General features: G+C 42.5%; 1 protein-coding gene across 1 annotated transcript; it reads right to left on the bottom strand.

Moving 5' to 3' along the window:
* On the bottom strand, nt 1-26,737 carry LOC309667276 (uncharacterized protein C6orf118). Its single transcript, XM_082475636.1, has 10 exons — nt 26,699-26,737; nt 18,624-19,297; nt 17,696-17,818; nt 16,789-16,847; nt 14,289-14,429; nt 11,377-11,435; nt 7,766-7,947; nt 5,494-5,547; nt 4,881-4,942; nt 1-3,530 (listed from the first exon to the last, which is right to left on the bottom strand). The coding sequence occupies exons 1-10, from the start codon at nt 26,721-26,723 to the stop codon at nt 3,488-3,490; spliced, it is 1,422 nt and encodes a 473-aa protein (XP_082331762.1). The 5' UTR covers nt 26,724-26,737; the 3' UTR covers nt 1-3,487.
* Nucleotides 26,738-26,881: the final 144 nt, after the last annotated feature.

The following is a 26,881-nucleotide window of genomic DNA, read 5'->3' as shown; positions in this document are numbered from 1 at the left end:
TTTTTTTGCCAGCCACACAGATTATGGGATCTTAATGCCCTGACCAGGGATCGAACCCAGGCTCTCGGCAGTGAAAGTGTGGAGTACTAACCACTGGACCACCAGGGACTTCCCTAGGGTCAACCTTTACGGTAGATCAGGATAGACTAGGTTATGCTGCAGTAACAAGTTAATCCTAACACCTGTTGGCATGTATAATATATATAGCCGTAATAAAGCTTACATCTTACTGATGTTGCAACAGGGAAATATTTATGTCACAATCCACACGCTGAGTAACGCATCTTTGGGCTCACTTCCTTCCTGCCATGGAGCCACTTCCAAACTCTCTAAGGGAGACAACTTCCCATCCAGTCCCTGCATCCAGCTCAAAGTCCATGGTCACTGGGGGATACCCTGTAGTCTCTCCATCTGCTGATAACCAGAATAATTGCAATAAATGTACAAATGTGTTTTCATACAGAAAAGGTGAGAATAGGGCTTCCCTGTGGCACAGTGGTTAAGAATCCGCCTGCCAATGCAGGCGACACGGGTTCAAGCCCTGGTCACGGAAGATCCCACATGCCGCGGAGCAACTGGGCCCCTGACCCACAACTACTGAGCCTGCGAGCCACAACTACTGAAGCCCACACGCCTAGAGCCCGTGCTCCACAACAAGAGAAGCCACCACAATGAGAAGCCTGCGCACCACAACGAAGAGTAGCCCCCGCTCGTCGCAACCAGAGAAAGCCCGAGTGCAGCAACAAAGACAAAACGCAGCCAAAAATAAATAAATAAAATACATAATTTAAAAAAAAAAAAAAGGTGAGAATAGAACATACACATAGTGGCCCTTGCTCTGCAGCATTCTGAAGGCCTGCAGAGAGACACTGTAAGGGTCCCTAGCAAGCATCGGGGTGAAGTGCTCGGTTTAAGTACTAATTCTGCATCTGAATGGGGCCCTCTTGTTCATTGTCCTTGTCACTGGCTTGGCCCTCCTTCGTTCCCCACTTGGACACGTTTGAAGTGGGCTTCCCGGAACATGCTTCCTTGGGGGATACACGTTTTCTCAGCTTCCTTCCTGCACTTCTTCATGGAAGTTCAGGGGTCCAAGGATGGTTCAAGGTTTTGAACAGCAATGGACTTCCTTGCCTTAGGTTTCCGATTTCCTTGACAGTAAAACTCCCCTCAAAACTCATTAGATGTCCACTGCATTTGCTTCCAGTCATGTCCAGGTGCCCACTGTTTGCTTAGAGATGCTCTCAGATCTTTTTCTTTGCTTTCTCATTCCCACTGCCCAGCTCTAATCCTCAATTCAAGGACAGCTTCCCGGTGGCGATGGGGCTTTGGTGGAAAGGCCACACCTGTAACTTACTCTTCATTTCCACACGGTCAATCAAGTTACAGAGTTTTCATAATCTCATCTCTTACATCTCTGGACTCAAAGCAGTCATTTCTTTTCATAGTGAGAAGTACAAATTGCTGACTCTTTTGCATTATTCCTTTTTATTTCTTTTTACAAATAAGTTGACCTTTCTGGTGCTCACCTTTCTTGTAATATGTTATCACAACACTCCCACATTGGCCCAAACATGTTACCTGGTCTTCCTGCAAGGGGGGTTGGGACACATTAGGAACACAGATATTCGGTGACCAGCACAACTTGCGGCTGAATTACATTCTAACCTGTTCGTATCAATTTACACTCACTTCAGCAGTGGGTAAGACTTAGCTTATCCGTGTCCTTGTGTGCACTTAGGTTTAGCAGACTTTCTTTTTTGTTGTTATTCTGTTCAGATATCTGTGCAGCAAACGGTAAACTCCCTAAGGATTGGGACTGTGTCTTCTTTCCCATACTTCCAGCAACTAGCATATTGTTTGAAATGTACCTGAATGTTGATGTAATGAATGTTGCTTGAATAAATGAATGAACAATAGGATGACAAGCAATGAATGTTGTTTGAATAAATGAATGAATAGTAGGATGACTTTTTTTAAAGAAAAGTTAACCAGTCCCAAGGATATACATACCAAAGTGACTGCTACAAGACTTCGATCTTAACAAAGATTTATTATAGTTTATCTCATATCTCTTCAAAAACAGTGTTTTTGTGGCATTAGCCAGAATAATGGCCAATTGAAAGAAGGATTTTCCTGCCCCTCTTCTCCTCCCCCACAAATCCATTTGGTCCCTAAAGCCAGAAGCCCTCATAACATGGAATAACACATCCCTTTGTCTCTGCATCCAGCTTCTCTGCCTCCAAAGTAGATCCTCCCTGACCCCGTCTCTTGAGTGAATAGCTCTCCCTTTCTTGACAAGCAAATAAATGCAGCTTTGTGTGTTGGTCTGTTTTTAGTTCTAGTGGTCTTTATGTCGCTCTTTGGCATTGCAGAAATTCATTTCCCTATATCTTGACTGGTGATGTGTCAAAATGACATGGCACGTTGCAGTGATAAGAGTTTAGGAACTGAGCAAGCCACATCTGGGTTTGGATCCCAGTTCTATTATTTAAGTGAACTTTAAGCAAATCAACTCACCATTTTACATTTTCATTCTCTCCCCTGTGTAATGGGATATAAGGTGCCTACTCAATAAGATTCCAAAGAACATAAATAACCCATAGAAAGCAACTTGAACCTAGAGAACTCAACAAACATTAATAAAGTCGAATTTATTTTTATACATGGTAAAATGTTTCTGTTTCAGTTTCCACCCGTGTGTCTCTGAAAGCAGAGTGGATCATGTCCTAGGAAGAGCTGCACATCTTAAGGAGACCTGTGATGAACACACCTTCTGGTCCATAGAAAGTAAACCTTGCTTATCTCTTTCTCTCTCTCTGACCTCAAACCCTACTGTTCCAAGTTAGGTTTAAAACCCTCATGTTTATACCTACCACTGACATTTGATCTTCACTGCAGCCCTATATACGGTTGTCCAAAGTAACTGGACTTGCATTTACTCTGAGTGTTCAGACCGTGTTATAGGCAAAGTGCGGATACAAAGGTTGTCATGAAGATCACAATCAGCTAAGACATGTGCAGTGCAAAGCACCATGCTAGTTTTGTAACGGCGGTAGGGCACTGTATCATTTAATTAAATGGATATTTATTCAACAACTACTACATTTTTTAAATGCTTATACATAAACTTGCATTGGCAAATAAGAAATAAGTTTAATCTGTATTGCAGCAGTGCTGAATTTCCTATTCCTATCAAATAATTGAAAGTATTTTTTCCTGGAGAAAGTTATTGAATGGAAGCAGAAAATACTCTAAGAACTACTATTTTTGTGAATATGTATACAAAGTAAAACTAATCACATGAATACATGTACTTATTTCAATATCTTGAGTAGGATACATATACCACATTAATTTTATTGGAGATTAAAACTGACAAAATGAAATGTATCTTCGTTAATTTATACCTCTGCAAACATCCACACTACATAGATGGTGGCTGTGAGTTTTCCTGGGTCATTCTTCCAGTCACTTAAGAGTTATCTGTCTATTTTAATTTTACAAATTCTTTAATAAATTCCCAAAGGTTCCTTAAAATACAAAACAAATGAGTACAATGGGTTAGCAAAAAGTACATTAAGCATAAAAGAAAATTTCAAAATAAACATCTATTTAGGACACATTTACGCAAAAACTTAGAGTAAGACTTTGCAACCCACCACTTTCTTTCAAAGGATATTTGTAGTAGACTTTTGGCCTTGAATGTAGCAAAGTTTCTCTCTCTACATATGGGCACAGTCCCCTGCAACATTTTCCAGGCTAAGTAGGGTGTGGCAGCAGAGGTAGATTTACCCTGACGATAATGATGTTTAAACATCAGGTCAGTTCATTCTCACTGCCAAGACTATGGAAGGAACCTTCCCTCTTTTGTATTTGTACTTCTATATTCTTTTCCTTTGAGGATAATACAAGGCCTCACAGAACCTGGATCTACCTGTGTGACTCAGTCAACACCCATCCTAACACCTTTTCTCCTCTCTCTACCATGTAAACTGGCAAGTGGAATGGTTCTATTTTCTGACTCCTTTGCAACTAAGGGTGGCCTTGGGATGTGGTGCTGGCCAGTGAGATACAGTGGAAGTCCCTGGGAAGGGCTTTCCTTCCTAAATACAACAGAATAAGCTCATAATGAGAAGCTCTTTGCCACCTGTCCTGCACTTTCCCCTTTCTTCCCACATGGGACATGGACCCAGTGCCTGAACACAGCCACGCTGAGGCCCTGCGGAGGAAAACCATCCTCAAGGAAAGCAGGGAAGGAAGAGAGAAGAACCCTGGTTCCTTGATGATTTCATTGAACCTACGCCACCAACAACTAAACGTCTTTTTACTTGTTGATACAATAAGCTCTTTCCATATTTAAACCATCAATGGTTTTCCCAGCCTTTCCAAATCCTGAGATTTAAAATATGGTACCAACTCAAAAGAAAATTAACTCTATAAAATCTAAACGTATGTAACAGATAATACAAATCAGCATTTTATTTTTAAATTAAAATTTTCAGAATCATACATGTATAGGTTGTTTCAAAGATTTAGCATCACTAAAAGCCATATAATTTGAGAAAAGAAAGCCACTCAGAGCCACACACCTCCCCACCTTCCTGATCCCTGCCCATGAGGATTCACCCTCAACTCTTCAGCTTTTTCCAAAGAATTTATTTCTAGATTGCTGAATAATATATACAGTGGATCTTGAAATCTTGGACTAAGCATTCTTAAGCACTGGAAAGGATGTGTGGCATGCATGTGTGAAGTTAACACTCAGGAATGCAAACACTTCAGAAGTACTGTCCAGTGTAATCTAGTTGTAAATGGACGGTCTTGATAGTTTCAACATCAGATTATTATGACAGTTCCTTTACCAGGGCATCGATACTCACTGTTTCTCCCCCTCACTCAGCTTGCTCTTCCCCATGATCTGCTTCACGTGGTTTTCAATAAACTACCAAGAATCAGAAATCATTTGGTCATGTATAATGCATGATACTGCTCATTGGTAATGGCGGTAGTGTTGTCGATTATGTCCAAATGCGTTACCACTTCTAGAATCAGGCATAGCATACTACTTCATACTGTATATAATACATATGTAATCAAGGCAGCACTACCATCTATGAAACAACAAATTGTTACCGTGCACTTTGGAGGGCTATCCTGGAAAGTCATTAAGGGAGCCATTTCATTACACTGCATTCCTTGTCACCAAATAAACTTATTACAATTAATTTTTATGTGCAGAAGGGTTAGAGAAATGGTCAATTCTGATTGACACATTCAACTATTAAAAAAAGAATGCTCTTCTTTTCATTAATACATTAGCTTACACCTGTCCAGTTTTAAGCTAATGTCTGCATAGCGAGATATTCCTGGCATGAGAGAACGTTATCATTTAGAAAGATTATGCATATACTTTCATATTTGGTTTATGACATAGTATGAGAAGGCACTAGGGGAAATATTTTTATTGAAAAACATAGATTCACACAAACTTACTTGTATTTTCTTCTTTAAAATTTTATTTGCTGTTTCCAACTTTATAGTTTCAGTCTGAAGGAAAAATGGTTTGAAAAGAAAGATACTTGGTTAAGAATATTTGTTAAATATTTTTCCCCACTTAGGGAACAAAAAGTATTATGTGAATGCTGTTATTCTAATTTCAAAAGTATTCAACAGCACACCACTTAAAAACAATGAATAAAGAAAGCATGACGTGAAGGACATTTATTAAGACAGAAAGATCCTGGCCCTCTGGGTAAAAAACTAGAGAAGGTGGTAGCTGATGTTGCAAAAAACTGGAGAAGCTTAGGGAAGTTCCAGAGTAGAAGAGTTCCTCATTTTTCAGAGCTAATAATGGAATTTTTAAGATAGCCAGATACAATATAAAAATACAAACGTCAATAAGTCACACAATATCAGTGATAACTGATTATAAACTGTAATGTTAAGAAAGAAATTTTGAGTTGCCATTCACAATAGTAACAGATACCGAAAAGTCACAAGAACAAAAGTAACAAAAAATATTTAAGACCAGTGCATTAAAATAAACAAATACAAAATGATCCTAGATGGAGTGTTCATATTGTAAAGCTGTCACTTCTTCCCAAATGAATTTCTAATTCATTAGAAGCACAATAAAAATACCAAGAGTATTATTACTGAAACTGAAAAATTAGTTAATACTGTAAATGACAATATCCAAGATAATTGTGAACAAAATAATGATGAAGAGAGGATATCTGCTCTTCCAGATATCCACCATATTGAAAAGGATTCGCAATTGCATCATGAGGCTGGATAATGTATAATTAAGAAGTTGGGCTGACTTTAAATCCTAATTCTACTACTTGATGCTGTGAGCTTAATCAAGTTACTTAGTATACCTGTGCCTTGGTTTCCCTATTTGAAAAAGAGGGTTAATAACAGCATCTATCTTTTAGGGTTGTTGGGAATTAAATGAAATAGTATTTTTGTATTGTTTACAGAAATATCTGTGCATCGTAAATCCGTGATATATTTAGTTATTTTTTCTTCTGGTTAGAAATAACATTTTGAATCCAGATCCAGATATCAGTTACTTAATAGGATAATAAATGCAATTTTATTGTACCCTCCAGTATTTGAATTAAGGAGCCAAATACAAATAATAAATATTTAAAGTATTATAAATTACTGATATGGTATCATTATAGGGAATCTTCTATTTCCTAGGTTCAATCCATTTAAAAGAGGTCTTAATTATGAAAGAAAAGTTTACATGATTTTGCATTATAACATGCTCACAATACATAAAGCTACAACTTGTTTTCACTGTTTAAAAATTCAACTATAAATTAGTGTTTCTTCTCAAGACAGTTTTAGTTTAAAAAGGAAGGGGCAGACTCTAAATGAAAACACAGAAGGAAATCTGAACGATTATTTTAAAATAGAGAGAGAGAAATCAAAACAAGTTTAGACCACCACCACCTTCCTATACACTTTATAATTTGACTTAAAAAAACAAAAAGGTAGTACTGGGAAAATATATGTAACTCTATAACCAGGAGAAAAAGAATATTCAAATATCACTTATAAATTCTTTAAGTAGAAGTTGTATTGAGTCAGATTCTGCACAAATAAAAATTAGGTCATAACATTAAAAATTTGGGCATCATAGCATTTCAAAACATAGATCATAATTTATATTTTATTGTTTATCAAGGAAATGGTTAGCAACAATTGATAAAGTCTAATACAGTAGACCCTCAATGGCAGTAACTAATCCTATCTTCCAGCATAATTGTACAACTTGTATGGAGTCTATGTGGCTCAATAGTAAGTATAAGGACTTTGGGGCCCAAAAGAATTAAACTGAATCCCAGCTTTGCCACCTGTATTCTGTGTCAAGTTGAGGAGGTCACTTAGCTTCTCTGGGCTTCAGATTAAACTACATAGTATATATTAGACACTGAATGATGGGAGTAATTTTTATGATAGCCATTTTCTATACAAAATTATTAAGTTTTAAGAGATGTCAACTGACCTGAAAGAGATCCAATTTGACCCTTAACAGAGCTCTACAGAATTTTTATCACCTTCATTTTTGTTGTTTTAGCTGTATCTCTTAATTCTTCTAATCATTTGCTATAAGTGTTTTGAAATGAAAATATGTTTGGACCAAATGTTATGTTATTTTTTTTCCCTATTGCAAAATCAAAACGCTTCACGTGTTTGCCAAGGTCTTCCAGCAAAAGAACAATGTAAACATTCAAATAAAAAATTTGCATACCTCTAAGCTTTTAATCTTATTCTCGGTGATATGCAAAATTCCAGTATGAACCAAAGTTGTTTTAATTTCTCTTTCAAGAGCTTGAATTTCATCCCATTTATTAAGCACTTCACACCTCTTTTTTTCAACCTTCTCAATAAGAGTAAGGCGCTCCTCCTTCATTACATTTTTCTCAGGTGATTCTGGAATATTTTTTAAAAGCAAAGTATTCTATGTTTAATACCTTAGTCCTTATTAATAACATTATGTATTAACAATATTATGTATGTTGTATATAGTTATAAACTATAATGTAACTCAAACTTCAAGCACATCAATAAAAATTATCTGATCCAAGTTAAGTGTATATATTTCATTGCCTTGGTATCTATATATTTTTCTATATTGTGAATCTTTTCCTATTAAAAATTTAAACAGTAGGGCTTCCCTGGTGGCGCAGTGGTTGAGAATCTGCCTGCCAATGCAGGGGACACAGGTTCGAGCCCTGGTCTGGGAAGATCCCACGTGCCGCGGAGCAACTAGGCCCGTGAGCCACAATTACTGAGCCTGCGCGTCTGGGAGCCTGTGCTCCGCAACAAGAGAGGCCGCAATAGTGAGAGGCCCGCGCACCGCGATGAAGAGTGGCCCCCGCTTGCCGCAACTAGAGAAAGCCCTCGCACAGAAACGAAAACCCAACGCAGCCATAAATAAATAAATAAATAAATAAAAAATTTAAAAAATATATATATAAACAGTAAAGGCATAGCAATGGAGATAAAAGGAAAAAATTATCTGATCCAAGAATGGGGGGATTCCTCCTTTAATTCATTTATATAATTGATGAGTATTTATTGAGTGCCTAACACAGTGTGGGGAAGATGCAGGGATGGATGACTTTGCCAGAGACGTGGGACTAAGTTGAGACCAGGAGGAGGAACAGGAGTCAGACAAGCGGGTGGGTGTGGGCAGGAGGCAGAAGAGAAGAATTTGGCACATTCAGTAAAAGGAAAGTTACACAGTAGGATGCGGGCACTGAGGGACCGGTGAGAGACAGGAAGAAATGACACTAGAAAGGAACAGGGGGCAGATCTGAAAAGGTCTTCTAACCTACGTGAAGAAATCAGTCAAAGCTGACTTAAAGGCTTTTAGGCTGGGAAGAAACACTATCAACCATGGTCACTCTGTCTACGGTATCAAAAGTGAGAAAGGCAAGACTCCAATCTGGACGGCCAGTTAGGAAGCTACTGCAGTCATTCAAACTATCAGATCACGATGGAACCTGGGCCATAGAGAGAAGTGGAGAGGAACGATTTAGGAAATAGAACTGGTAGCTGCCATGATCTGGATGTAGAGGAGTGGATATCAAAATAACCCTTAGGTTTCAGCTTGGCCATAGCTAAGAACAGATGTGGTGGGAAGGGAATAATGAGCTCAGTGCAGCAGAGAGGTAAGAAAGAGCTGGGTTTGAACCCAACTTGGCCACAGCCACTTACTACAAGCCCTGTTGACAGGGTTGCAGGGAGGAGAGTGAAGACACCTGCCAGTGGTGTTCTGACTTGAGCGCCATGCGTTTGGAGATGCCATTCATTGAAATTTCCAAGGACATGTAAATTCAGAGAGAGAGAGCGAACCCAATCTTGGACTTGTTGAGTTGACACTCACATGCCATGTCCAGTAGGCAGTGGCATATACAGATCTTAAGCCTAAAAATGTATTTTAGCAGGGAAGAGATTTTGAACCAAAGACATGTGGATTGAACCAAAAACATGCTGGGCTCCAATAAATATCAGTATTTAAGGAGTACAGAGAGGCGGTGGAGACAGAGAGTAACTCACTGCTAAGGCTGCTTTGTTTTCAAGCAGCACAGCTAGATTCTGATGAGTGGGGGGGTTTAATTTTTTGAGAAAGAACGACTACTCCTTTTTGACAGGAAAAAAGGCAGAAAGAGTGATCATATCTATTTATACATAGGTGAGCAGGACCCAAGTCATTGCCGTCACTCAAACTTGCCAGATTTGGAAGAAGGGAAAAGTGGGAAGGTAAGTTTTGATACATGATGAGCTAACAGAGCAGAAACAGTCATTAAGCTTCTACACGAACTCTGAGAGATGCTACAAAATAAAGTCTTTGATCCCCACCTTGATCTAACCTGAGGGTTTCACCTGAAACAATTAACTGTCAGCAAAGAAGCCAAAAGGAGTGTGAGCCAACTGTTCCTCTTTTTTACCTAAAGAGGAAGACTGTGGTATCAAAATGGGGGCAATTCCACAGCAAATGTGTATGGTTGGAGAAGGCTTGCGAATGAGAAAACTTTAGAAAACGAATAAAGGAGGAAGAATACAGGACACCAGATTTCCTCTCAAAACCGGTTAGACTTGTAAGAACAACCTCAAAGATGCTGAGAGGAGAAAAGTGACTCCAGGGTGAGTTGGTGTGGAACAAGCCTGGAGGAAAAATGACACTTGAGTGAATCATAAGTGTAAACAGTAAAGATTAATGAGCAGCATACTTAATTGGACTTATTTTGGTTATCTAATCAAACTCTAAGTTGCGTATCTGATTTTGAGATAATTTTTAATATGGTTACTGCATAAACGTTCACAAAATGTAATTAATTTCCCGCGAACTGTGTGCTCCTGCCCACATGTAATAACGATACGAGCCGACAGGCAGAGCAACTCGGCTGTGCCAGACCCTGTGGTCCTGCCGCACACGGGTCATCAAGCTGAACCCTCCTAAGACTGAGGGAAGCACTGTCACTGCCCCCAATGACTAGGCAGCAGCTGAGATGAAACCAGTTCAGATAACAGCCATGTGAGTGGGTCGCTGAGACGGGCGGGTTGAGGACCGTCTGCAACAGAGGGCATCCCAGACCTGGGCAGAAACTCATTGTTGCCTGGAAAAGCTGCCTCCTCTGATGCAGGAATAAAGATGTAAAGGTTGTGAAACCAGGCTGGGCTGTCTTCCTTGCTGTTACCTTGGAAACCACAGGCCACGACCCCGCTTCCTCTATTTCCATCTCACTTGGTTGCGCTGAAGTGTTCACTGTCACCGCCCCCCCTAAAATCTATTATATATTTCAAGACACTTTCTCTAAAATCAACAGTGTTTAGTCCTTCAGCACTTCCTCGGGGGAGCTGACTCTCATATTTATACCATTTGGTCAATTTTCTTAGAATCTATTCCGAATATCTTGGTCAAAGCTTGACTTAATTCTTGCTACATAAGGTCCTGAATTCATTCAGTGTTCCACTAAAACCCACAAAGATCCTGGAGGAAAATGAAATGCATACAAGTCGTCTCCTGTTACAGAGAAACTCAATAACCAAAAGTGCCCAAAGCAGCAGAAACTGGGATAATGATCTTGGCCCTGACAGAATCTCTTAAAGAAATCAACTGCTTCCTTGTGTCTTTAAAGTATTTCATTTAAACCACTTCAGATAAAATGAAAACTTACTGAATTTCTAAAGAACTTGATGGGGAGAAAAAGGAATAAAATGTAATAACCTCTCTGAAAAACCCTTTCAAACAACTAACAGAAGACGCCATGAACAGTGGACCAGGTTTGAAGATTCCTCACCCAAAGGTCACAGCAAAAGTCACGTCAGAAGATCAGTCACACGGTCACTCACCTGATCTCTTCTTAGTGGATTGCAGCAACGTGCGTTCCAGCTCCAATTCACTTCTGAGTCTACGGTTTGGTGATAAAACATAGTGATGTGTTAGAACCCTGTTTGTACCTTTTTCCTTTTGCCTCTTTTATACTACAGTCCTAAAATTGAGAAATAAGAACAGATCTTCTTCGTTTCTAACAAAAAAGGTGATTTGAAGATGTATGAGAGCCTGGATCAGTCAAGTTCAATAAACAAAAGGATACTTTCTTGCCAAGATTGCCTAAGCCACTGGTAAAGGAGCTGGCCTTACAGCATTTATTGATATTACTTTGTGACTTGAATTTTTAAGAAGCAAGGAGGCAAAGAAACTAGTATTTTACACTCTGAAGCCAATAATGAAATAATGAGGCCAATAATGGAAAAATCCTACCGATATTGGAATACATGTTGCATTTTCCCTGTTAATTATGATTGCATCCCATAGATACAATTTACAAATTCCACTATATTTAAACTAAAAATAAAACACAAGAAATTTTAAAAGGAGGAAATAAAACCTGTGTTATCTCTTTGTACCTTCTTCCTCATTCAAAATAAACTACACTGACTATCTCTAATAGATTTAGAGAGAAAAAGGAATCAAATAAGTCTTGCATATACTGAGGGAAACCCTGTGATTTGGTTGAAAACATCAGCACCACAAATGACTTAACACTGCCTTGTCTACAAGGGGCTTGATGGTTTAAGATTTTTGTACACATTAACTCATTTTATGACAGACTAAAAGAAATAGAAAAGTATTATGACTCCAAGTTTAAGAAATTAAGGTTAAGTGGGTTAATAATAATGGTGAAAACCTTTTCAATATGTATTTCAGAGAGTTTAGCCTCCACAGACTTTTGATGTGTTGTGTTATATGAGACTTCCCTGGTGGCGCAGTGGTTAAGAATCTGCCTGCCAATGCAGGGGACACAGGTTCGATCCCTGGGCCGGGAAGATCCCACATGCTGCAGAGCAACTAAGCCCGTGAGCCACAACTACTGAGCCTGCACTCTAGAGCCCACACGCCACAACTACTGAGCCCATGTGCTCTAGGGCCCACGTGCCACAACTACTGAGCCTGCGTGCCACAGCTACTGAAGCCCACGTGCCTAGACCCCGTGCTCCACAACAAGAGAAGCCACCGCAATGAGAAGCCTGTGCACTGCAGCGAAGAGTAGCCCCCGCTCACCACAACTAGAGAAAGCCTGCACACAGCAACGAAGACACAATGCAGCCAAAAATAAATTTAAAAAAAAAACTTTTAATGTGTTACAGTTCTAAATGTTACTTATGTTTCTATTTCACTGCTTTGTTTTTCTTCCTGGGGACTTCCATTACATATAAGTTGGATCTTCTTTGCCTGTCTTTTATTTCAACCACTTTTTCTCTGACTCTTTTTCTTTAGTTATTACATTCTAATTCTCTTGATTGTTTCTTGCTTTTTTCTAATGCCCCTTGTTACATTTTCATTCAAAACTATTCCTCCCTGGGCATGTCCTAGTTTAGTCTTGATCTATAATATAATTCTGACCTTTTCACTATCTTTCCTCAGTTGTCAAATCTTGTTTCATGGCCTCCTCTTTTGCTGCTGTTGATTTCTGTGCTTAGGTTTTAAATTTATGACTCAAGGTTGTTTCTATACCCTGAAATGCTCTTTTGAGAATATTTGGTTTAGTGTGCAGGGCTGTGGCACAGTTTTCTTCTCCAGCTGTTTGTTGTTGTTGCCAGATGTTAGGGATTTTCATCAGCTAAATTATATGGGTCCTTATTTTCTGTTTTCTTTTTAGAGTCAGCTGTGTGGACACAGACTCTGCACTTTTACGGTTAGGGCTCCTAGTTTGTGAGATTCTTAATTCAAGAAGACACTTTTCTGTCAGAGTAAATTATACTTTTGTTTTTGTTGTTTGGGTTTTATTTTGTTTTGTTTTGTTTCCTTTTTTTTTTAAAGAGATGGAAAAACAGTAGTGGGAGGGGTTATGTGCCCTTTGATTTTCTTCTCTTAAGGGGTTCTAAATTTCTCTCCCTTGCTAATTTTTCTCTTCCAAGTATGCTGATCACTTCCTTTTCACCCTCTTCTCACCCATATCATCATCTCAGAATTGTTTCCTTGCTTCCTCACTCACTTTTATGTCCCCTTCTTTTGAGTCAGTGCTCTGGTGGACCCCCCAGTAACCTGTGCAGTATTCTCACTTTGGGTGGTTCACTCCCTCTCACACAGTGCTTTTAAACAATTTTAGGATTTCTACTAACTCCATTCTTCTCTCTACCCCAGACTGACCTTGCTCTCACCAAGTTTTGCTGAAAGAGAGTAGATAATTTTTCACTGGCACAGAATGTTTATTTTCTATTTTCAGGTATTTTGAATTTAGGACACTTTCTGTCTTTTAGTTACACTGAAGGCAGAGCTTTGATTTTTGGTTTTTGTTTCTTGTTTTGTTTGCTTGAGCATATTTTGAGTGTGTCAGAGTTACTTTCATCTTTTTTTAATTCTTTAAAAAAGTTATACCCTATCAGGTTGTGGTTTCACCCTGAAAGACTAATCACAGAGGTTAAAAGATTTTCTAAGTTAAAAAAATAACTAGGGCATTCTTAAAAGCTATCTTGACTTTGCAGCATACTCAGCCAACAATAAATCCTCAGGGGACAACCGAAGATGACCTGAGATTCCTTCAGAAACCTCCCCAAACTCCCCTCATAGAAACACCAGATTTAGTAGAACATCCTCGTCACATGTGTGACAGTTTGTGCAACAGACCCGGCGACCAGCTTGGTGTTGATAAAGGCAGGGTGCCACACCCAACAAGGCAGGAAAAAGTGTAAAATATGCTTGTCACATGGTTTTAAGACATTGTAAAATAAGTGTAATCCCAGCATAGATCAACCCTCACTTGTCATTACGGTCCAGGGCTGCTTTGATGGCCATCACGAGCGCCCTCAGCTCCTCCCTGGCCTGGTCGACGTCTGCGGTCCTCACCCTCCTCGTCTCCAGCCCCTGGATGTGAGTCAGCAAAGTCTGGGCAGAATGAGGCCGTAACAGGTGAGACAAACACAAAGCAATGGTGAGGATTTTCCTTTTTCTGTTAATACAGTGTATTCAAGATGTCCTGAGCCAAAATACAAATTCTAGTCAAAATAGGTAAATAGGGAGGATGGAAGGGAGGGAGGAATATCAGAGGAGGGATAAATCACCACGTGAAGATCTGGGTAAGGTATATATTTTTTAATTTTAAGTTTTTATTTTCCTAAGAAATTTAGAGTGGTGGGGTTTCACAGTTGGTTTGTGTGGGGGAAGGAAAGTGCCGAATAAAGTGCTTCGAGCGCATTATTATCAGCACCACAATTGTTTCTTCCTAATTAGTGAGAAACGATATTAACTCGATGGCTATATATGGATAAAAAGTGATGCTTCTCAAATGTGGTGAAACAAAGGTCTCTGCCTTCTTAAGTGATGGGCTGCCAAGTTTCCAGAAGCAGAAAGAAGGATCTAGTGCCCTGATGGCCTGGGGATTTTTCATTCTGGTGTTTGATTGGGATATGGGCATATATGTTCCTTTATGACTTAACCTCAAAAAGTAAAGAACAGGGTAGACCCCCAGCTGGAGCCATGGCTTATTCCTGCCAAACAAAAGCTTTTTTCTGAAGCACAAAAAGCTCAAGACAAAGAACACCATGCAAACATGTGATTTTCGATTAAGAGCTAAGTTAGAACGGACTTCCTTGTCAGGCTGTGATTTTTTTTTTCATAGACAAAGTAAGACATTCTTCTTCCCCATTTATAAGATAGAATTTTTAAACTTTATTGAAAATGTCAGAAGTCATCCTAGCTACAGTGCTACATTCTCTTAGTTTTGTAAGTGATAACGTCATTCCTGTAGCCCATCTTCCCTACTAAGCATCCACAGGTGTGGCTTAAGCCTGGAGGGAACCCCTGGAAGCTGGCACAGTGAGAGGAGGTAGCCACAGTTTACGTGGGCTGCTCGCTCTCCCCTGAGGGTAACAACTGTACATGCTTTCCAGTAATTACTAACGTAGCACCCTCTATATTCCCAAACCATTTACATCTATAGCTACTCCAGGGTTTAGGATTCCAGAGAGTCCCATCTCTGCTTCCGTGCTGCGTCTGTGTCCAAACTTCCCTCTTCCTCTAAGAACATCAGTCATTGGATTAAGACCCACCTTAACGACCGCATCTGAGCTTGATTACATCTGCACAAACCTTATTTGCCAAGAGGGCACCCAGCTTCCAGGTGGACACTATTTCACCTCATTGGGAAAATGCAGAATGTGCAGTTTGGAAGGAGCTGGTGAGGCATCAGGAGACAAGGACCACACACGAACTATGGCAGCAAACGTTCAATAAAGAGCAGCTTAACAACAGTGTTGGAAACTGGAGATGTTTGTGGGACATTTTCTTACTTTTATTTTGCTGTCATAACGAATTACCACAAACTTAGTGTCATAACACAAATTTATTATCTCTGTTCTGTAGGGCGGAAATCTGAGTGGCTTTTGGACTCTGCTCAGGGTCTCACTGGGCTGAAATCAAGGTGCAGGCTGCACTGCCTTCCTTTCTGGAGGCTCCAGGGCACAAACTCCTTCCATGATCATTCAGGTCGTTGGCAGAATCCGGTTCCTCGAGGTTGTAGAACTGAAGTCCCATTCCCTTGCCTGCTGTCAGCAGGGTCCACTCTCAGCTCCTAGGGGCCTCTCTCTAGTCCCTGCATCTGGACCCTCCACCTCACAGCTCCCAATGGTCCTGACTTCTTCTCAGGCTTAGAATCACAGAACTCTGACTTCCCCTTCTGCCACCTCTCCCTTCTGACTTCAGCCAGGGAAAGTTCTCTGCTTTTAAGGGCTCGTGTGATTAGATTGGGCCCACCCAGTTAATTCAAGATAATCTCCCTATTTTAAGGTCTGTAACCTGCCGACTCAGACACCTAAGTGTCAGCCTCCAGGGGGACACTGGCTGGATACACTGTAATCTGGAACTCACAGGAAAGATTGGGGTGATGCATACAAAGCCAGGAGCCATCAGTGTAAGGGATCTCATCTACCAGCAGAGAGTGAGGAGAGAGAGAGGGCCGATTCTGAGCGAAGCAGACACGCGAGGACTGGGTTACAGAAGGACAGGCCTGCAGAGATCACGGAGAACTGGTGGCCAGAGATACTGCAAAAAACAAGAAACGTGCGTGCCTCCCCCGCCCACCCCTCACTGTTGCCTTTACCTGGAGTGTCCTTCATGAGTATAAAGCCCATTCCTATTAAAAGTGTCAGCTGTTCTACGTTATGGAGGCACAAATAGGGCTTCTTTGATTCAGATAGTTTTCCAGTGCTCAGGAAATATGAAGAAATAGGTTCTACTTAAGACTTGCATGATTGATTGTTACCTTATACTGTTCTGTGGGCTGGGTCTTCAGAAGTAATAACATGTAGAGTTCATATTCGTCCTATAGAAAGAAAAAAAGAGAGAAAAAAAGAAAGAAGGCAGAAAGGAAGCAAGGGAGAAAGGAGAGAAGAAAGAAAGATCCATTGGAAATGTGTTATGAGTTACAGTACAATGTAATATTCTTTGCATATGTAAATAAAATGGAGGTTAAGGACGTCAGCTCAGATCATTTAAAAAAATGTAGGAATGCTCCTGCAATATGTTAAATAGTATACACACTAAAATATACAAAATCTCACCATCTTTAAAGCATATTTGAATATTAACTATTGATGACTTCAGGATAGAATCACAAAATACCTTGACACACGTACAACATATGACCTCCTGCCACTAGGACGCTCCGTGGATTTGGGTCCTACTGACCTTCCAGGGATGGAGATGTTCTCTGGAGGGCAGACCACCACACCCTGCTTTTAAGCCTTGCCTGTTCTGGGGACTTGGACAATAGCAGACTCCACAAGCAACCTAATTCCAACTCAGCTATGATATGATGGTCACTTTCACCATGAAATCACAACACACTTATAACTCCTTAAAGATTCATATAAAATTATATATGCATAACCATAGACGTTTCTGTGTCACATATGTGCAGTTTATAAGAGTTTATCTACAATTAGGAAGCTTTAGTATAAATATATGGGCTTCAGGAGTGAGCTAGCTGGGTGTTTATCTCACGTGGCCCATTTATGACTCACGTGGCTGTAGGCACATTCCTTCAAGTCTCCGTGAATGATTTTCCTCATGTGTAGAACGGACACCATGATACTCGGCAGAATTTCTCATGTGTGCAAAAAATCATGCGTGGCTCTCAATTGTTATCTGGGAAAAGCATGTTTCTCTTACCTTAATTTCTTTCAAGATATCACCAAATATCAAAGAACTATTGCAAATATCTTCAAAGACTTCTCCAAAGACCTGTAGTCTGTTGAACTCTTCAGGGTCACAGACACATATTTTCTGGAGCTTCTGGAGGAAAAAGAGAACCAGCCCGTTTCAGGATGACTTCATTTTCCTTTCTGATTAGTTTCTCAGGTTGAGGAATCAGACACCCCGTGGGGCTATCTCTCAGGGGGCACAGGTCCCGCCCCCCACCCCCCAACGTTGGGTCTCAGCAGAGCTGAGGGCCAAACCGCCTGGGGCTGCAAACCTATGTTTGCCTGATTTTTCTTTATTTATTCCCTTGCATCCTGTGAATCAGGGATTCACTCTCTGCCTCTACAGTGTCCTCAAGGTCCTTCTCTTTCTATCAGTCCTCTCAGCCAAAAATCTCATCACTGTTTGGTTATTGCATATGCAGACTCTTCCCTGCAACCTCACCCTTCCCATCACTAAGTACCACTCTCAGCCCTCGGTCGCTCACGGCAGCATGTCCTATGATGCCAAAATACTTTCTACAGACCGCTTGGCTCCCACTCGGATTTCACCTGCACCCTCAACTCTCTCCTCGCCCTCTCTTCACATTCTTCCGTAGCGAGTGAGGCAAACCTCTTCCTCAGGTGCGTCTGCTGCCCCAGGGGCACTTGCTTGACTATAGCTACCCTGCAACATCCGTTGCTATCCATTATGAAATCACCTCCAAGGCACCACTTTCCAAACTTAACCTTCTTTGATTTCACCCTGTTACCATCTACATCACGTGGGATATTCTCAGCCCTTTTTCATCCTACCTGGGAAAGTAAGTGAGGCGTCAGAGAGCCAGCCTCCGCCCACAATCTTTAGACTCCCAGGACTGGCACGGGTACCGATAGTATCGCAGAACTGCCCTCCTTACCTGCTCCAACTTCTTTTCATGGCACGTTGCTACCTTGCTCCCAGTGAAGTCACTCTTCCAGACATCTTGCTTTGCAAGAACTTGTTTCTGGAAACTCAAGAACTTCCTGTACTTGTCTGCTTTTGTTATGCCAGCCAAGTGTGAGCTGAGGTACTGGAACTCGTCCCTGCCTGGGGGGCACATCACACACTCACGGCTGGACTTCACTTCTTTGTACTTCAGAACCTTCATCTTGGGCCATCTTAGCTCTTCTCTCTTTGGCCGTTCAGGAGAACCTTCCTCTCTCAAACCCTTCTTTGGAATCAAATCCTCCTCCGAAGTGTGGGAACCATGTGTCAGAGGGTTCAAATACCTGAAGAGTGGTGTGTTCTCGGCATCGTTTGGGCCCACAGCCGTGTTGATGGTAAGATAAGCTAAAGCATCTTTCATCTTTTTAATCTTCTTATCAGATGGCTTTTCTACTCCAAAGACGTTTGCCTCCTTGGGCCTGTTGGCATTGGGCCAGTGGTACAGGATTGTCTCCAGAGGCCTGTAGAGCTTGCTGGGGTTCAGGTGTCCGGAGGTGTACGTGTAGACATCATCTCTGTGGTCTTTCTGGAGTTTGTTCAGAAGTGTCCTTAGATTGCACGGAGTCTTAATACCTGGTGTCTCCCAGTGTTTCCGCCTTAGGTAAACTGGTCAGGAAAGGCAAGAAGAGTATTAAATACCACTCTGGCTCCGCAGTGAGGCTGTAAGAGGGCTGTGTGCATTTGCTGAGCCGGCATATACCTCTCCCAGAGCAGGAGCCCACACATACAGAGAGGAGAGAGTACAGGCCAGCCTAGCTGCAGACGAGGGGTGAACCAGGGCACGTGACGGGCAATTCCCATCAGAAAGCCCAGGACCCGCAAAGCCAGGAAGAAGGAAAAGGGGATTTTGATCCAACAGGGAATTTCTTACTCTCTTAGCAAAGGCTCTAGAAGAAAAATCTAAAGGCGTGATCATAATTCTTAATGACGCTTAAAGACAGCCATGCGACGGAATAAATAAAGGTGTTTTTCTTTCTCCCTTAAAACTAAACATCTCAGGAGTCCCTGAGCAAAGCGGTCCATGGCTGGTGAGGCGTTCACACATCCCCCGCCCCGTGTAGGAAGATACTGAGCCGCAGAGTGAAACCCGTGGCTGTGTTGACAGGGGCCCCAGCTCCCTCCGCAAAGGGTCCTGGAGGTAGGAGTCCGTTTGGGCACTGGGAAACGCCGGCCTTCTGAATCAGTGCCCTAACTGTGTGAGCTCAGAGATCTTACATAACCTCTCTGAAGCAGTCCCTTCCTCTGCACAATCAGGAGAACTGTCCTGCTCTGAAGGGCCGACGGCCAACCAAATAGAACTGCTTTGGGCAAACAAGCACATGGATGGAGTAGATACTCTGTAAAGGCCACCTATTTTTATCAAAGTCCAGGAAACACCTTCTCAACGCTTCTGGTAGGACAGGAGTAGGCCCAGACTCCAACAGGACACGGGGGAGGGGCTTTCTTCCTGGGCTGTCGCTGAGATGCTCGTGGAGAGGCGGGCCTGATGCACGACCTTCCCAGCGAATCCTGGAGAAATCAGCCAGCAGACGTCGTATCGCTGCCTTGTTACCCGAGCTGGGGGGCCCTGGGAACAAGGCAGTGAACCAGCCCCACCGCGGCCATCGAGGGCCTGGCCTGAGCTCTCAGAGGCCCAGGATTCACCTACATCCACACCTGGACACCCCTCAATCCACACGACAGGCCCACCTGTAACTAGGCCCCTTTGGTGACAGGGAAGCCGAGGGGAGTTTTGTGATCAACTCAAGTCCCGGCACCTGACAAGTGGCAGCGTTGATTTCTGAATGCAGCATTTTTACCCTAACTGTTGGGTTCTTCCCTCATTCCACAAGGGCTCGAGCAAAGGGGGCCAGGGCAGGGCTTTCTGGGACCCACACCAAACCCCTTCCTCTGGCCAATCCACGTCTGAAAGCAGGACCATAAATCAGGACATGTCATTGTCTCCATTGCCACCTGAGAGAAGAAATGAGGGCATAGAGGGTATGAGGAGGGGTAACAGCGTCTTGTGCTGTGTGACGAACCCCCCTACATCCAGAAGCTTCACAGCCCCAGACTAGCTCACTACCCCATGGTCGGCACTTCAGCCGGCGGGCTGAGCTCTCCACTCCAGGATCACATCACGGATATCAGGGTGTGGGCCCAGCTGGGTCCTTGGGGACTTTGAGGGGAAATCTGATCCTGGGCTCAGTCCTGTTGTGACAGAAGCCAGTTTCTTGCAGGTGTTGGACGGAGGTCCCCACCTCCTAGTTGGCCTTTGGTGGGGGTGACTCTTGGCTCCTGGGGCCACCCACCTTCCTGGCCTTACAGGCCACCTTCATCCCTGAGCCAGCAAGGGCACTCTGCATACTTCCCGTGCCCTCAACCTCTGACTCCTCCCCTGTGACTGACCTCATGTGATTAGGCCAGGCCCACCCAGCACTCTCCCTGCCGTGAGGTCACTGGTGCCATGGGACACGATGCAACCACAGGATGCTTGCCTCATGTTCAGTCCCGGGATCTGTGCTGGGCACGTACAGCAGGGGGCAGGGAACTCGTGCCACCCCAGGGCTCCGCCCACCCCAAGCCAAGCCTGGGCTCTGGGCTTGGGCTCTTGCTCTCTGCCCAAGCCCAGAGCCCAGGCTCCCTTTGCACTGTCCCAGGGGGAAAGGAATCATCCTTTCCCTCCTGTGCAGTTGGATCCTGGAGCAAACACTTCTAGCAATGGGATCCTTGAGAATTTCCCTGCTGAGTAGTTTAGTACTTCAAAGAAACCAGTTAAGAAATGTTAAAAAAATCTTTTTCAGCCAGAATTCCTTTTTTCTTTTTTTTTTTAACCTTTTATTTTATATTGGAATATAGTTGATTAACAATGTTGTGATAGTTTCAGGTGTACAGCAAAGTGATTCAGTTATACATACACATGTATCTATTCTTTTTCAAATTCTTTTCCTATTTAGGTTACATAATATTGAGCCGAGTTCCCTGAGCTATACAGTAGGTCCTTGTTGGTTATCCATTTTAAATATAGCAGTGTGTACATGTCAATCCAAGCCTGTTTCTGTTTTGTAAATAAGTTCATTTGTATCAAGGAAATGTTAAAATATTAATAGAACAAGTTTTCAAGACAGATAATCATAATTCATCAAACGCACCAACACGTAAAGAAAGCACTAAAAAAACATTGCATCAGTTGGGCTTCTCCAGAGAAAAAGAACCAGAAGGATGAATATATAGAGACAGAGGTTTATTGTAAGGAATTGGCTCACACAGTTATGCAGTCTGGAGAGTCCAAAATCTGCAGGGTAGGTAGCAGGCTAGAGACAGAGTTCACGTCCAAATACCTTCTGCTGGAGGATTTTCTCTTGCTTGCGGGAGGTCAGTTTTTGGTCTATTAAGATCTTCAACTGATTAGATGAGGCCCACCCACACTATGGAGGGGAATTTGTTTTATTCAAAGGCTCCTTATTTAAACGTTCATCTCATCCAAAAACACCCTCAACAGAAACATCCAGCATGTTTGACCAAATATCCAGCACTGTAGCCCACCTAGGTTGACACATAAAATTCACCATCACACACATTAGACCCACTCTTTTTGGAAAATGGGAGGAGGTGACTTAATTGTTGTGTTTTCCTTTGTTTATTCTATTTCCAAAAATGATTTAGAGCCACCAGCAAATCAATTAGTAAAATCACTTTCCTACTTAGAATTTGTTTTCCTTAGTTTGCAGGAAGACTTGTTTCACTAGACTTGGAGAATCCAGATTCCGTTTCTCTCTGCCAAGATCTCATGATAAGTACCAGGGGTCCCATCTCAGCAATGAATATTTTAATGATTTTTCTAATTGTAAACATTGTGATTTGCATATCCTGCCATCTCAAGCTGACATGCAGGAAGAAAAAGTTGAAAGGGTTCATGGAAAATGTGATTCTTTACAAAATGATCAGGGAATAAATTTGCTTTAAGTAAAAGCAAACCAACTTTTTGAATAGATACTGATAAAGCAGATATAGTAATAGGTTTGGGGGACTAGATTTGAATTAACAGATATTTCAACGATTGTTAGCATTTGATATTTTTAAACACAGGGTGTTGTTTTTTTAGTAATTCACCTTTTTCAGAATAGAAGCAACAGGTCTTTAACATCAAAATTATTAGAAATGACTGCCCTGTGTTATCTGAACTCTGGGAACCCTGGCATCCCATGGAAATCTCGTTGGTCTCTTTCCAGAACATCCTACACCACCTGTGTTTTCTGTGCTCTGTCTCCCCCACTTCCATCCTGAAGTCAGCAAATATCCTGGAATGTGTTAGTAGCAAGAATTCAGAGAACAGGCCAGGCCAGGTGGGGTGCCAGGCTTCAGACAACCCGGTCCCTCCCTGTGTTCTGTGGTCCCCTACCAACTCCTAACAGAGCCTACATGGGGCATCTTTCCATCCATGTGGACCCTCTCCTTCTGGCTATTTTGCTCTGTCCCATCTTATCCACCTGGAGGATATTTAAAAACTCCTCTCAAGATTGTCATCTTTCTTTCCTGAACCCAGCAGATGGCATTGGGACTGTTCCCATACACTTCTGCTATGACTCTTAAATTTCCTCAAGGGAAAGATCTATGTTGTAATCACACTAGCATCTTTGGGAAAAGATCAGGGGTAATTGTTTAGTTTAATGAATAAATGGGGACAAGAAGTAATGTTTTCAGAATTTTAAATAATAATTTAAATTTTTATTCTGTACCACACACTGTGCTCTCTTTCTTAGGGGATAAAGCAAGTGTCCTACCAGGAACCTTAAAGTCCGATAAGGAAGAAGATATGAACACCTGTGATAAGGGAGAATACAGGTGCTGTGGGAGAAGCACACATTACAGTGTTGACTGAGAAAGGAAAAAGGGATCTTATGTCAATTATCTTTCTTAGGTTGGTTGAGAGTGGAAGGCAGAGTAATGGTGCCTCAAAGATGTCCACCTCCTAAGCCATGCTCCTGACAAAAGGACTTTGCATATTTAATTAAAGTTATAACCTTAAAATAAAGAGATTTTTCTGAATTATCTGGGTCCAGTCTAATAAATCCTTAAAAGCAGAGAACCTTCCCTGGCTGAAGTCAGAAAAGAGAGGTGGCAGAAGGGGAGGTCAGAGTTCTGTGATTCTAAGCCTGAGAAGGATTCAGGACCATTGGGAGCTGTGAGGTGGAGGGTCCAGGTGCAGGAAGTAGAGGGAGGGCTCTAGGAGCTGGGAGTGGACCCAGCTGACAGCCGGCAAGGGAATGGGACTTCAGTCCTACAACCTCAAGGAACAGGATTCTGCCAATGACCTGATGATCCTGGAAGGAGTTTGTGCCCTGGAGCCTCCAGAAAGGAAGGCAGCCCAGCCTGCACCTTGATTTCAGCCCAGTGAGACCCTGAACAGAGGCCACCTGAGCTCACCCAGATTTCTGCCCTACAGAACGGAGATAACAAATTTGTGTTGCTTTAAGCTGTGGCAATCCGTTCTAGGAGCAGCAGAAAACTAATACATTGGGGCAGTGAGTCGAATGTAGGTTTAGTTGATCTGTGATAGGAAGGGTGGGACGGTGATGACAGGGTGGCGGGAGCTAGTGGCCAGCAGAAGGGGCGGCAAAAGCCCTAGACAGAAGTGGCATTTCAAGGACAGCAGGCATTGCAAGGAGAGGTGACGGGTGACCACCCAGAGCCCACTATCTCCCTCCCCCAGGGACCCCAAACGGAAGAAAGCAGTGACACCTCCCAACCTTATGGAGTAGAGCGACTTCAGTTTCTTTACTTGCCTATTAAAGAAAGGATGACCTCCAGGGCTGACCGACTGTAGAATTGCCACCGCTGCCCCATGCACTTCCCACGGCTGGAATGCGGGCATCTCAGCCTCGCTGGCACCGAACACCGACTCTGGCCTTCTACCCACTTTACCTGGTAGGGATTTGCCTGGCAACTAATTTTTCTTCCTACTTTTAATTTACAGATTATGTACTTATTAAGAAATACAAAAATAAGGTGAGATGCTTTTCTATGTCCAACCACCGAGTTGTACTTTTTACTCGTGAAATGAAGTTACTTTATGAATTTAATTCTGTAGGGTAGTTCCTGAGAGTCAGGGACATTGACACGGATGTCCCGGCAAAGTGGGCTTGGATGTTCTGTCTCAGCCTCATGAGCTCTACTCCGGACGCCCACCTCCTTCCCTCCCAGCCCTCCCGGGAACAACACTGACACCCCCACGGGACACAAAGAAACAGGTGTTTTGTGCAAAACTGTCTGAACGGTCGGTACGACGGAGGCAACACACCTGGAAGCAGACAGGAGCTTGACAAGAGCTAAAGTAGCACAATTAGAAATTCTTCTCACTCTTAGTGCTGAGAACACTTGCCCAGGGAGGGGACTGACATGATCATTTATATTCTTTATAAAGAAGAGGGTTTTTCTTAAACACAATTAGTATGTTGAGTCGTTGCACGCAGAAGAAATAGTCAAAGAACTTAACAAAATCACGTTTTAAGCAGCGAACATTTCCAAGACTCTTTTGCACTCACACCTGCTGCTGTTCGCCTATATTTGTTAAGTTGGGCGATTCCTGCAGTGCATTGACTGGGCCATATCCCTGAGACCAATCCCAGTGTGCACGTGAGGGAAGCTCTCAGTCTGGTTGAAAGTCTCCATGAGGCATTTGAGGACATTCAGAAATTTGGCCCACTTCTGAAGAACCTAGGGGCAGGACAGGAATAAAGACACAGACGTAGAGAATGGACTTGAGGAGACGGGGAGGGGGAAGGGTAAGCTGGGACGAAGTGAGAGAGTGGCATGGACATATATACACTACCAAATGTAAAATAGATAGCTAGTGGGAAGCAGCCGCATAGCACAGGGAGATCAGCTCAGTGCTTTGTAACCACCTAGAGGGGTGGGATAGGGAGGGTGGGAGGGAGACGCAAGAGGGAGGGGATATGGGGATATATGTATATGTATAGCTGATTCACTTTGTTATACAGCAGAAACTGGTACACCATTGTAAAGCAATTATACTCCAATAAAGATGTTAAAAAAATTAAAATATGAATAAATAAATAAATAAATAATTTAAAAAAAAGAAATATGGTCCAGCCACCCTTGAACTAGATTCATTACCTTGTTGAAGAAACAGTAACAGTAATAGCAAATGGAACGAGTACTTACATTTGGTATCCTAAGCGCTTTACATGCACTAGCTCATTTAGTCCTCACCACGGCCCCAGGAGACAGGTGCTCTTACCACCCCCTTTTGCAGATGTGGACACTGAGACACAGGTGGTTAATCAGGTGTGCACGGCTCCTGGAAAGCTGCTTCCACAGCCCATGGTCTCACCTGCCTACTAACCAATGCACAGAGGCCAGTACAAACGCACTTGGAAGTAATAAAATCCCATTAAAATATTTTATAATTCAGACTGCTTCAATCCAACAAGTTTTCCCTCTGTCCCAAATTCACCTGAATCATCAGCCTTTTCATGCACGCTGTGTGATGAGAAAGCAAGGGCTTCAGAGTCCGAAGACCCAGGGCGAAGTCTGCCCCCCATTTGTAAAATCACAATAACCCAGCCTCCAGAGAGATGAAACTAAATCAGAGATTGGGAAGCACTTTGTACGCAGCGGTGTGGAGCTCCTGTGGTTTGTGGTTGTTTAGCGAGACTGTGGAAGGGCCATGTGCTAAAAAAAATCCTGAAATGTGGTTTTTTAAAAAAGAACACACGAACAGCATCTAGAAATGTCCCCCATCCTCCCTCCTCCCAGAAGACACTCACACACACACACACACACACACACACACACACACACACACATCCGACCTCTTTCTCTGCCTTTTATTATTGGGTTTTCTGAGAAGTTTCCAATCCCCAAATCCAATCCTAAACCCTGGGGATCGGGAGCTGAGTTGCAGCCACAAGAAAGGTTTTGATTCTCCACACTGGGTTAGAGAAGCTGGGTTCCTAGGCAATCAAACATCAAACACCAAACACAAAACGCTCAATGCCCACTTACATTCAGGCTCCGAATCCTCAGCCATCACCACCTCCCCACTGCAGCTGCTGAGGCTGGGAGTTGCCCTGGAGACAGACAAACATTCCAAGTCCCTCCCCCAGGGCTCCTCTGTTGCCGGGCAACCAGGGTACACAGCCCCCTGCCAAGGGATCTCTCCTCTGACCTCCTCATATGCCTCTGGCC

The sequence above is a fragment of the Balaenoptera physalus genome, assembly GCF_965194825.1.
Source record: "Balaenoptera physalus genome assembly, chromosome: 9".
NCBI classification, from domain to species: domain Eukaryota; kingdom Metazoa; phylum Chordata; class Mammalia; order Artiodactyla; family Balaenopteridae; genus Balaenoptera; species Balaenoptera physalus.
This window is presented reverse-complemented; position numbering and strand designations above follow the sequence as displayed.

What these genes read in the sequence shown, in the direction of transcription:
- LOC309667276 (XM_082475636.1), bottom strand. Translation starts at nt 26,723, where the DNA reads ATGGCTGAGGATTCGGAGCCTGAAT. An exon ending in CAGCCCACAGAACAGTATAA is followed by an intron (nt 14,430 to 16,788) that starts GGTAACAATCAA and finishes TCACCTGTTACG; the next exon opens with GCCTCATTCTGCCCAGACTT. An exon ending in TTTTAAAGAAGAAAATACAA is followed by an intron (nt 4,943 to 5,493) that starts GTAAGTTTGTGT and finishes GATTCTTGGTAG; the next exon opens with TTTATTGAAAACCACGTGAA.